This window comes from Coptis chinensis, unplaced genomic scaffold (assembly GCF_015680905.1).
Source record: "Coptis chinensis isolate HL-2020 unplaced genomic scaffold, ASM1568090v1 utg8721_pilon_pilon, whole genome shotgun sequence".
Lineage (NCBI taxonomy): Eukaryota > Viridiplantae > Streptophyta > Magnoliopsida > Ranunculales > Ranunculaceae > Coptis > Coptis chinensis.
The window spans coordinates 11,415-22,814 of record NW_028238186.1 but is presented as its reverse complement, the minus strand read 5'-3'; the positions used below and the strand labels follow the sequence as shown (position 1 = coordinate 22,814).

General features: G+C 41.5%; 2 protein-coding genes and 1 pseudogene across 4 annotated transcripts; 1 reads left to right on the top strand and 2 right to left on the bottom strand.

The window, feature by feature from the left end:
• Nucleotides 1–15: 15 nt before the first annotated feature.
• Nucleotides 16–3,149, top strand: LOC147472745 (uncharacterized). Of its 2 annotated transcripts, XM_086588314.1 has the most exons (4): nt 16–456; nt 539–604; nt 1,086–1,177; nt 2,611–2,785. In XM_086588314.1, the coding sequence occupies exons 1-3, from the start codon at nt 165–167 to the stop codon at nt 1,175–1,177; spliced, it is 450 nt and encodes a 149-aa protein (XP_086444440.1). In that variant the 5' UTR covers nt 16–164; the 3' UTR covers nt 2,611–2,785. The 2 variants fall into 2 exon arrangements, with proteins under 2 accessions (XP_086444440.1, XP_086444439.1); XM_086588313.1 differs by lacking the exon at nt 1,086–1,177 and having other exon boundaries at nt 2,611–3,149.
• An 840-nt stretch (nt 3,150–3,989) lies between these two features.
• LOC147472744 (dirigent protein 22 pseudogene) lies at nt 3,990–4,863 on the bottom strand (annotated as a pseudogene). Its single transcript, XR_015210703.1, has one exon. The product of XR_015210703.1 is annotated as a dirigent protein 22 pseudogene (transcript).
• A 3,852-nt stretch (nt 4,864–8,715) lies between these two features.
• Nucleotides 8,716–9,309, bottom strand: LOC147472743 (uncharacterized). Its single transcript, XM_086588305.1, has one exon. It carries the CDS (start codon nt 9,307–9,309, stop codon nt 8,716–8,718), a length of 594 nt encoding a protein of 197 aa, XP_086444431.1.
• Nucleotides 9,310–11,400: the final 2,091 nt, after the last annotated feature.

Here is an 11,400-nt window from a genome sequence, read left to right as displayed (position 1 = left end):
ATAACGTATGACCAGAAAAGAAGTCCGCGACCCACGGCCACGACAATGGTATTCTCTTATCCGGATATTATTTGCGGGTCCCACTGCAGATGAGTGATCCTATTATATATAAGGAGTAGTAGTCTCTCTTGTTTCTCCATTCCGACCGAGGAAGGGAGGAGAAGATGTCACTCTCACTGTGTCAAAGCTCATTTTCATCACCTTTTCAAGAAATGAAGTATAGAAGAGATCCCAGCCTTGTTTTATTACCCAAATCACTTTTCCCTGGCTCTGAAGGAGCACTCAGAAGATCATTCCCTACTACTACTACTACTACTAGAAATGGAAAGGCTACACAAACTTTCATCAATGCTTCTCTGATTGAAAATCCTGTCGTTTGGGCTAGTAGGCTTTGCATTTATTATGCTCTTCTGAAAGCTGGTTTAGTTGGATCACCAGCTAGCCCAATCTTTTCAGGTGGTCTGGTTTATTCTCTTCATTTTGGTTATGCTTGGATTTTAGGAATATGTTAATGGGTATTTGGAATTTTTTTTTCAAGATTCACAAGGAAGCATTGCTGATTTGGGGTTTTCTAAATGGCTTGAGGGCTTGCAAGGAAGATCAGGTTTTTTGAGTTTTCTCCACTGTTATCGATAGTTTTAGTTTTTTTTTGGAATTTTTCATCTATTTATTTAGATCATTAGTTAAGGAGGGAAAAAATGAAGTTGGATTTATTGCAGATCTCTTCAAGATTTGACTAAGTAGAACAAGGTGTAGTTTATATGCACCCTTATTCACATTCTTAACAAAGGTTTTTTGGTTATCTGTTTTGCGAATAAAAACCAATGTATATATCTCCATACATGGGTGAACACGGTTGTAGGGGGTTGATCCCTTAACCCGGTGATGGAGGAATTGGATTCTATGTTTGTGTGCATGTACAAACATGAACAGAATCTGTGCCATCTAATTTGTAATTATAAAAATGAATATGTTCTGATAAGCAAGTTACAATTGTTACTGCAATGCCCATAATTGAAATTCCTGTGCCCGATTGCATGATACTATTTGTTTATCTACTTTTATTTCTTTGATGCTATAACTAGTACCTTTACCGGAGCAACAACCTATATCTTTGCTCCATGAAGAAGTGTCAGAAGTGGACAGTGAATGTGTCTTACATCAAGCTGAAGCTTAGGTTATCTACTTATCTTGGAAGTCCTTTCTATCCTCTAAAATAGATTTTTGACTTTATCTTAGGTGTAGTTATTGTTTGTTTCTCATACCAAGTACACACTTACGAGTTTACTTCACAAGGAATATTTATCATGGAAACATTATTTTCAAAGCTGCTAGACAGATCAAGATACTCCTATATTAGCAATATGTGTGGATGTCCAGATTGTCACCATGTGCCAACTCTGAGGAGGAGGTTTGCAGTTCTACGTAAGTTGATTCAATAGTATCTCAAATTGGACAAAAAATAATTTTTCAGATCGAATTTCTAGAGTGTAGGTAATATGAAGTCATAAAAGCAAGTCATAAAAGCAATGATTTAGTTTGATCATCGTTCGATGTTGATGCATGTGTTATATTAAGGTGAGGTGAGGAAACCTGGACCACATCCCAGACCATCAGTTTGACAAGATGATGTTGACCATGTATGTAATAAAACAAATTTGCCCTTTAGTTAATAAAACAAAGTTGCCCTTTAGTTAATATAATCAAAGGTCATACACAGAAGATTTATATTGCAAGGTTGTTGTGCTATGAAACTGTATCCATCTGTCTCAACAATGGGAAACAAATGGCTCCTTGCAGTTATTGGTTTCCATTTTAAATGAGAGGCTTGTCTCAGATTTTTGCTTGAGGTGGACCCTTTCCTAGCATCTGCAGCATTGTAGCGGTGTAATGAAGTTCAATACATTTGAATCAAATTGTAGTGGAATAGGAGTCGCAGAGAATTTGAATCTTATGGAAACCTTGCATGTGCATCAGATAGATTATAGAATCGGTTAATAGTTCTTAGGTGTTGATTGTCAAGGTTGAGAAAATTAAATCCCTTTGCCACCAAGCATTCCCAATTTCCCACCCCAGACGTGGATTCTGTACATGCTAGTTGTGGAAGATGCTTATATGTGAAGCTAAAATGGTGGTGCTGAATACATCATCTTGAAGGTTAAGGATATTCTCATATTCTTGTAACATGATCAACCTCAAGCACATGTATGGAGTGAAATCTAAGATGAGGATGTTCAGTTGTTTTATTCATAAAAAGCTGTTTGAAACTTCCATCATCTGTTGTTCCCACAAGGGGCGAAAGTGAGAAATGAGAGTGAATTTTAGATTAGCTCTGATATAAAACATTCATGTCCATCTTATGTTGTTCCCGCAAGGAGGGAAAGTGAGAAATGAGAGTGGATTTTAGATTTAACTCCAGTAGAAAACGTTCTTGGTTGGATACAAATGACTCAAACCACTTTGTTTTATAGATTTTGACGATGCAGCTCTTCTATAACATGTTTTAAGATAACGGGCATTTTAATTTATCTTCTAGAAAGAGTTTATCATGCAAAGCTTCTGTAGGGAACACAGTTTAGAACTCATCTGTCTTATCATGTGTTCGAACAGAGGAGAAGGAAGCAACCGACAGAAGGAAACTGGTTAGAAATTGGCATCCTACAACCAAGGGCACACTTAAGAGGAGTTATAGAGTACCTTCCAAGTCTGCAGGCCAACGCCTTCTTAAAGGTATCGCATCGTTGCTCTCTGATGACGATCAGTTCATAGACGCCGATCTCACAAGGTAATTAAATTGATATCATGTTTTCTTATTCCAGTTCAAGTTCAAATGAATTTCTAGTCTGCCTTTCCATTGTTGCAACTCTTGTCAGTATTGAGAGCTACAATTTATCTACTTGCACTGGTTAACTTAAAGGTTTTGATATTGTATATAGGGTTGCCAGATTAGAAGAGAAAGTGCTCATGGAGAAAGTGTTTGCTGTAACAATGTGAGAGCTCTGTTTGATGAGCTGCCAACTCCACACCTGGTGGTGGAGATTACAGCCTTTCCTGCTGGACCTCTCACGGAAAAGGATTATGCCAAGGCTGAGAAGCTTGAGAAAGTTCTGAGATCTGGTGCCTCGATATAGATCAGTTTTTGTCTCTCTCATTCTCCCTGCACTCATTTCATGTATCTATTCTCAAGTGTATATACTTTCATGGATAGAAGCTTACTCTACTAGTTCAAAACTATCACTACCGAGTTGTAACTCGTACACATTCTAACACCTTAAAGACCTTTCATTTTGTTTTACCTTATTAGTATTTGTTAGTAATTTTCATCCTTTTTTTGTGGTTTTCACACTTACCATTTGTCACAGGGATGGTATGTGTAGGGATCGTAAGTGCCTGCCTTTATTTCCATTTTCGTCTGTTTATTTGTTCATTTGGGTGATATTTTTTTTGTTTGGATGAGATATTGAACTAATGTGGACTTGAAGGCAGTATTCTATTTGAACGACAAATCATGTTCTCCAGGTTGAATTATTTTGCACTCAACCTTATTGTTTTCTTACTAAACCTTAGCTGGTCAAGTTTAATCATCGGAGTCTTGATTTGACAGTAGACGCCTGATGAAGTCCTTTTCTCATTGTTGGATATTCCAGAAGAGCAATCTTATGGTATGCACATGAGGGGTGAGCTCTCAAAATTTTAGCATGAGAATGTTGAGAAACTACCTGTTATGAGAAACATTATTTCTCTCTAAAGACAATGTTTCATGTGCTTCTTAGGTATCTCAATGCGTCTCCTGAGAGTAGCTCCTCGGTACCCTTAGAAAGACTTGCTGTGAAATACGTTGAGTCAGCCAAGCCACATATAGAGATTGACGAATCCCTTTAATCTACTCGTCTATGTTCCGTGACATAAACAAGAGCTTTGTCAACCTGGACGTGGATTGGCCGCTTCAAATCACTGCCCTTGCAAGTGTTTTCGCTAAATTGATACAATTTCTTGTGACAAAGGAAAATGATTTTACCCAAAGACAAATATAAAAAAAAACAGAAACGAAAACATCACTATGACGGTATCGTGGTAGGTAATATGTCGTAGTACATCAATAATAGTGTCACTAGCTCTCGAAGAAGGAAATTGAATAGAAAAACCAAAAGAAGCCAAGAGAAAAAAGAACACCAGAATCAGTAATTAGTAGTGCATGACATAGACATTATACTCAACACAGGCATCACCGGAGTTGATATCGAGAGAATGAGTCCTGGCCTGAACATATCCCCTAGCAAATCGGAAAAGCCCACTGCCTCCAATAATAGGCATCTCCCTCACTTTGGAAAAGACTGTATTCCTTCCCAATATGCTTATTGTACTACCATTATACTTCCCTTCCATAATTGCAAAGTTCATTGCCATCAGTAAGCCCACTTCAGTTTGAGAAGCAAGAGCGTAAAATCCTTGTGAACGCCCAACTAGCTTGGAATTCAATTCTGGACGCATGGTTAGCGCATTATCGGTCATTGTTACAGATCCAAATCCACCATTTAAGGTGCTGTTAGGTGGATTTACAACGATAACAGCAGTTGGTTTAGGACCTCCTAAAATATCATGCCAGTAGACTTTAAAATGAGTTAGCTTCTCTTTCTTTAGCCCATGTTTTGTTGGGCTTAGACGTTGGCCGAACACGTCTTGTTTTCCGTAGATGGCGAGGATGAGACACTGGGAGATGAAGATGGAGAAAATTGTGAAGGAAAAAGCTGATTTCAAAAGAGTTTTGGCCATGGAGATGGATGTTAGGAGATAAAGATTTTGGTCTGGCCTTGGAGTGAATGGTGCTGATAGCCAGTGTCACATTGGGTTGGATCCAACCATGTGCCTTTCTTTTATAATGTGCAATATAGATGTGAATGTGACTCTTTAGTCTTTACCAAGCACGCATGTGGAAAAATCGGGCTTTGAAATCACGCATGGAACTAAAAACTAAGGAATACTTTGCGACTAAAAAAAAAAAAAAAACGACTCCAAGGTCCAAGGTGGTAGGCAGGAGTAACGAGTAGTGCTACAGGCATACTTTTTAGGCATACTTTTGCAACTCACTGTTTGGATAATTTGCATTGCAATACATATAAATACGTATATCTATGTAAATCAATAATTATTACTTTTGATATATCAATAAAGCTGGGTGCAATGGCTCTCTATTCCCTCAAGAGTAGAGGGAGTGGCGGTGGGTTTTTCTTCCTCTCTCAATATAACTCTCTATATATAGAGAGTGTTATTGAAGAATAGAGAGTGCATTCCACGCCACTTGAAATGACGTGGTTTGTAAAATCCAAACGACACCACTTTAAGTGGCATGGAATGGAGTCAATTGTTTTGTGTTCCCACCAAGTCAGAAACTAATTATGACCAAAATTATTTTGTGTTCCCACCAACCCAAACGGCACAACTTGAAATGGCATAAAATAGTCCAAACCATTAGATATCAAAATTGACTCCCCATCCACAAACAATATTTTTTAGTAGAATGGAGATAGAGGGTGGATGCACCATTGGACTTAGCCTAAGTACAAATAGTAGGTCAAATAAGTGTGGTCGGTCTAGCATTACTCGGTAGGCAGGGGACAAAGGAACCACTCTTCTCGATTATTTTTTCTTTTTCAATCATTCTTTCTATCTAAAATAAAGGCAACTGCCCGAAATAGATTACATATGCTGATGGTAGCATGCTATGAATAATTAGTTACAAGTATTTAGCAACCAGAACCTTATTATCATGATGTAGCTGGCTTCCGTTCAGTGTGTAACTTAACATTCAGGATTACCATTCGCTACCTAAGCTTCTACCTACGGCATCACTTAACTCCGTGTTAATCTATTAACTGCAGTGATTTAAGGTAAATTGCTCCACTTAAGTTTAAACCATGACAAACTTGTGAGAGTCCGGTTCCTCTATAACCGGGTACAGAGATTAATCTCTATAACCATGTTATTTTACTGTTAAAACTGTGTCAAGATACACAACACACTAAATTCGAGGTCGAGCTCTGTATTTCGAAGTAAATATGTGTATGTCAAGATGATCCAACGGTTAAATAACACGATTACAGAGATTCATCTCTGTACCCGGTTATAAAACACACGAAATTCGAGATCGAGCTCTGTATTTCGAGATGATCCAACGGTTAAATAACACGGTTAGAGAGATTTATCATTGTACCCGGTTATAGAAGAACCGGACTCAACTTGTAAGGGGGTTGGTTTGTTTATAAGCTATTAAGTTAGAAAATTTAGTGTCTGCCCGACTGCCCATATAGAAAAATCAATTGTATGGTCAAAAAGCTGCTTTAAAGTGCTTAACATTCTAGTGGGTTGTTGGGATTTATTGGGTCATGGGTCACTTGGGTCGTGATTGTTGACGAATCATAGATTTTGTATTGATGTTCTACATAATAATTATCAGAGTCTTTTCCATGAAATTCATCATCGACAGGCCTCAAAACTGCAACCAGCAGCACCATACTTTATATTCCAGGTCAAGGTCTCAAGGACCAACTGTTCGGAGTTGGAAAATTTAAAAGTTAGATTCTAACTTTTTTTTGACAAGGAGAGATCTTCAGTCCCAGGGAGTACTCCGGCCCAGATGAGCAAAACTGATTTTCTCAAAGGTGCTTGCTTTTCGCCGCAATACCTCCAGATACTTCACCATCCTAGGACATCGAGCCGTGAACCCTCTATTGACCTGACATACTACCAAGTTCAAATAAGAATATACTATCAACTCTCGCACACTCAGATCCCTTACTAAGTCCAAACCTGTTATCACCACCTCATATTCAGACTCATTATTCGAAGCAGCGAAGCCCAACTTCATTCATAACTCTAGGCGAGTATTCTCGGGGGTTACCAGCACCACCCCAATTCCATTCCCCGTATCTGTAGCGGACCCATCTGCAAAGACTCTCCATCCATTCCGCATGTCCCAAGGGTCCAGAGGGTCGTGGTTTTGTTCTGGTTCCTGTTCCATGACCATCTCCTCCCCCAGGTAGGGTCCTCGGCCGGAAACTAGGCCAGAAATTCTGCCATTGCCTGGGCCTTCTTTGTGGTCTTGGTCTGGTACTCAATGTCGTATGAACTAAGCAGCACAGCCCATTTCAACATTCTCCCTGATTTATCTGCCTTTAGCGCCTGCTTGAGTGGCAAGTTGGTCACCACTACCACCGAATGAGCATCAAAATAGGGTTTCAACTTTAGCGCCGAAAAGATCAAAACCAAGGCAAAATTTTCAATTCTACTGTATCTCGTCTCTGCGTCTAACATCGTCTTGCTCTGAAAGTACACCGGCCTCTCTGTCCTGTCCACTATCCTTATTAACACTGAACTGATTGCCCACTCAAACACCCCTAGATATAAATACAACTTCTCCCCCTGCCCCGGGCGCGATAGAATAGGGGCCTTCCCCAAATATTCTTTTAACTCCTAGAAAGCCTGTTCAGATGCCACGGTTCACTGAAAGTCGGTCGTCCTTCTTAGGAGTAGATACAGAGGCCGACACTTGTCCGAGGACTTAGATATGAATCTATTGAGAGCTGCGACCCTACCTGCCAATCTCTGAACCTCCTTTACATTCTGCAGAGACGGCATTTCTAACAGTGCCTTTATCTGATCCGGGTTGCCTTCTATTCCGCGGTAGGTGACAATATACCCCAAGAACTTTTCCGAAGTCACACCAAACATACACTTTTTTGGATTCAACATTAGCTTATGTCTTCGCAGTATATAGAACGTTTTACTTAGCCCCGCCAAATGCTCCTCCTTGGTCATACTCTTCTCCACCATGTCATCTATATAGATTTCCATTCCCTTCCTGATTCTGCTTTCAAACATCTTCTCCCCCAATCTTTGAAATGTGGCCCCAACATTCTTTAGCCCAAATGACATCCTGGTATAACAGTACGTCCCCCCCTCTACTATGAACGCGGTCTTTTCCTGGTCAGGACTATACATCATCACCTGATTATAACCCATTAATGAGTCCATGAAGGAGAAGATCTTGAATTCTGCGGTTCTGTCCACTAACTCGTCTATCCGTGGCATGGGATAACAATCTTTCGGGAATTTCTTGTTGACATCCGTAAAATCAACGCACATCCTCACTTTCTCATTCTTCTTGGGTACCGCCACTAGATTCGACAGCCAATAAGTAAACTTGCATTCGCGGATGATGCCAGCATCCTTCAGCTTTTTTACTTCCTCTCGTATTCCTTGTGCATACTGCGGCCTCATGCCCCTCATCTTCTGCTAGACTGGACGGGCCCCTTCTCTTATATGTAATCGGTGACAAGCGAACTCCGGATCCAATCCAGCCAAATCCTCGATTGTCCATGCAAACACATCGCTATTCTTAATTAACAACTCAATCAGATTTACTTTCCAATCCTCAGACATACTGGTCCCTATGTTGACAAACTTCTCCTCCTCTGCCTCCCTTATGTTCACCACTTCAATCTCATCCATGATCTTATCCCCGACGATCAGCTCTTTCTCATTGACCTTGTCCCCGGTCTGTAATTGCTATGCTAGCTTGGCAGCCCATTCTGGCGCATCTTTATCTGAACCGCGAACCAAACTCTTTGTTGTCACCTAGTGGATATTCTGTGCTGCGACCTGATCTCCCCTTATCTCATATGTTCCTCCATTTGTCGAGAAGCGGACTACTTGGTATTAAGTCGATGGGATAGCCTTCATCTCATGGATCCATTTTCTTTCTAGAATCGCATTGTATTGCGAGTTGGTATCCACTACCATGAAACGGGTGAAGACCGTCACTGGTCCCGCTATCACCGGCAAAGTGAGTTCCCCTAGCGACTCAGTCATGCTCCCGTTGAAGCTGAATAGGTTAGTCTGAGGCGGCTTCATCTGCTCCCTTTCGATACCCATTTCTTCCATCGCGCCTTGAAATAACAGATCCACTGAACTTCCACAGTCTATCAGAACCCTTTTTACCATGTAGTTACCCATCGCTATTGTAATCACCAGCGCCTCCTCATGAGGCGCAACCACTGACTCCAGATCCTTTGGGGTGAACTCTATCCCCGTCATTCCCTTGCCGGCTCCTCGAACCGCCACGATCGCCACAACCTCATTTATTTGCTGCAGACTGGCTGTCCTTCTCACTTTGTCTCTGTGGGCATTCCTTCCCAGTGTTTCTCCACTAAAAATAACATTTATCGTGCCTAGGATTCTAGCCGCGATAGGAACCCTTTCAACCGGCTGTACTTCCTTGACGAACTCCTTTAACAATCCTCTCCCAATCATTCTCTCCACTAGCCATTGCAAAGCATAGCACTCATTGGTAGTGTGATTTCGACGACGATGATAGGCACAAAAACGGCTTTCCTTCCAACTCTTTTTAGGTGAGTTTTGTGGAGCTTCGTATCTTCGCGACCCTTAATCAATGGCAGGATCTCCTCCAATGGCTTGTTCAGTGGAGTTAAATCCATCTCACGGTAGGGTTTTCTCTCTCTGTATTATATTCCGGCTTGGTCTCTGCCTCTTCCCGCTTTCCGTGGCTCCTTTCTGTAGGTTCCCCCATCTCTTGCCGCTGCTCTTTCCCTATCTCTCATATTCTCTGCTCCCACGACGTGAACTGACTTGTAGGGTTTCTTGTGTTCCTTACTAGTTCTCTGCAAAATGTCCTCGTATCTGATGTATCTCTCTACCTTCAGGTACAAAGCATGTAATGTGGTAACTTCAATCTTTGATACGGATTCATGCACTATGGTTCCCTGCTTCAGTCCATGCTGGAACGCTATGACCGCGGTACGCTCATCCAAAATTTCCACCCTCAACGTTTCTTTCTTAAATCTGCACAAGAAGTCTCTGAGTGTCTCGGCGGATTTCTGCTTGACATTAAAGAGATCCGCTACATCTACTACCCACTTTTTCTGATGGATGAAGTGATTTACAAAAGCTTGCTCCAACTCCTCGAACTTTTGTATACTCCGTGACTCCAACCGATAATACTAGTCGGATGCTCCCCCTTTCAGACTGGCAGGAAACATTATGCAACGGAGGCCATCATACTTCGCCTCCTGCCATAGCGGCATCTGCTGCCTAAAGTGATGCAAATGGTCCGCCGGATCTCCTTTTCCGTCGTACCTCTCGAACCGCGGCTGCGTGAATCTCTTAGGTACCTCAGAATTCCAGATAGAGTCAACAAGTGGATTCTGATTCAGGCTATCCACCAACTTCTTAGTTCATACTGTTTATCCTTTTCCACGCGCGGTTAGCCTCTCTCTTTTTTCGATCATCGTCGCACCATTTCCATGGTAATGCCTCCTGCATTGTTCGCCCCTTGTTCCTGATGAAGTTCCTCACTTTGTACTTCCACTTCACTACCCGCAGGTACCGCTGTTTCCACCCTCCCCTGAGTGTCTTCTCTTTCTCTCCTCAATTCATCATTCTCTCCTCTGAGTCTACCTACCTCCTCTTGAAGCAACCTTGTTGCCTCCACCACTGAATCCTCAACCTCCTCTTCCTCTATCTCTATGTTTTCCACACTCGCAGTTTCATTCTGAACGACCTCTGTCCTCCTAGGTCTTCCTCTACCTCTTCCCCTCTTAGCTGGAGCCATGTTTCGCAACTTCCCCTTCTTTCCAGATCGTGGATTAATTTCGATTCCCACAGACGGCGCCAAATGTGTTAACCACAAAGTTCACTATTGATCTCCTTAGCCTCTCTCTCACTAGTCACTCCCTTTTCCTTTTTTCATCTTCTTTTTCTCTACTATACTGTTCCTATTTATATCACCTCCCCCTCTCTTTCATCCCTTGATCCTTTTTTTATCCTCTGGTCCATCTCCGCCCACTTGTCCTCTTAGGGTTACGCGGCCTTGCTCTGTACCCCCTGTTCCTTTTTCCTTAAGTTGCCTCATCTTTGACTCTGACCCCCTGGGTCGCCTGTCTCTGTATGACCTATACCTTTTTAGGATTCTGCGGTCTTGATCCGGTGTCTCGTGCCCCCATCCTCTGAGTCTACTGCAGGTCAGAGGACATGCCACCTAAGTGGCCACAGAATGGGCTGATACAACCTTACTTCTTGAAGTGTCATAATTAATCAAGACGGCAATGCCAACATCTCTGAAGTTGTTGTACATAAGCTTTTCTTATAACAAAACCACTGAAGACAACAAAAAGAATGTTGAAGTAATTATAACTCAAAGGAATGAATTCTCTCAAAGGTGCCACATGTATAGCTTTGTTGTGATTTTGAGAGGGAAGATAGCTATGTTTGAACGAGGATATTGCAGTCAGTGGTGCGTGAGAAATAGACATCCGATCTAATTGATTTTGTAGTACTAAATTAAACAGATATCGGAGAAGAGATGGCGACTTTCCTTCGATTCCC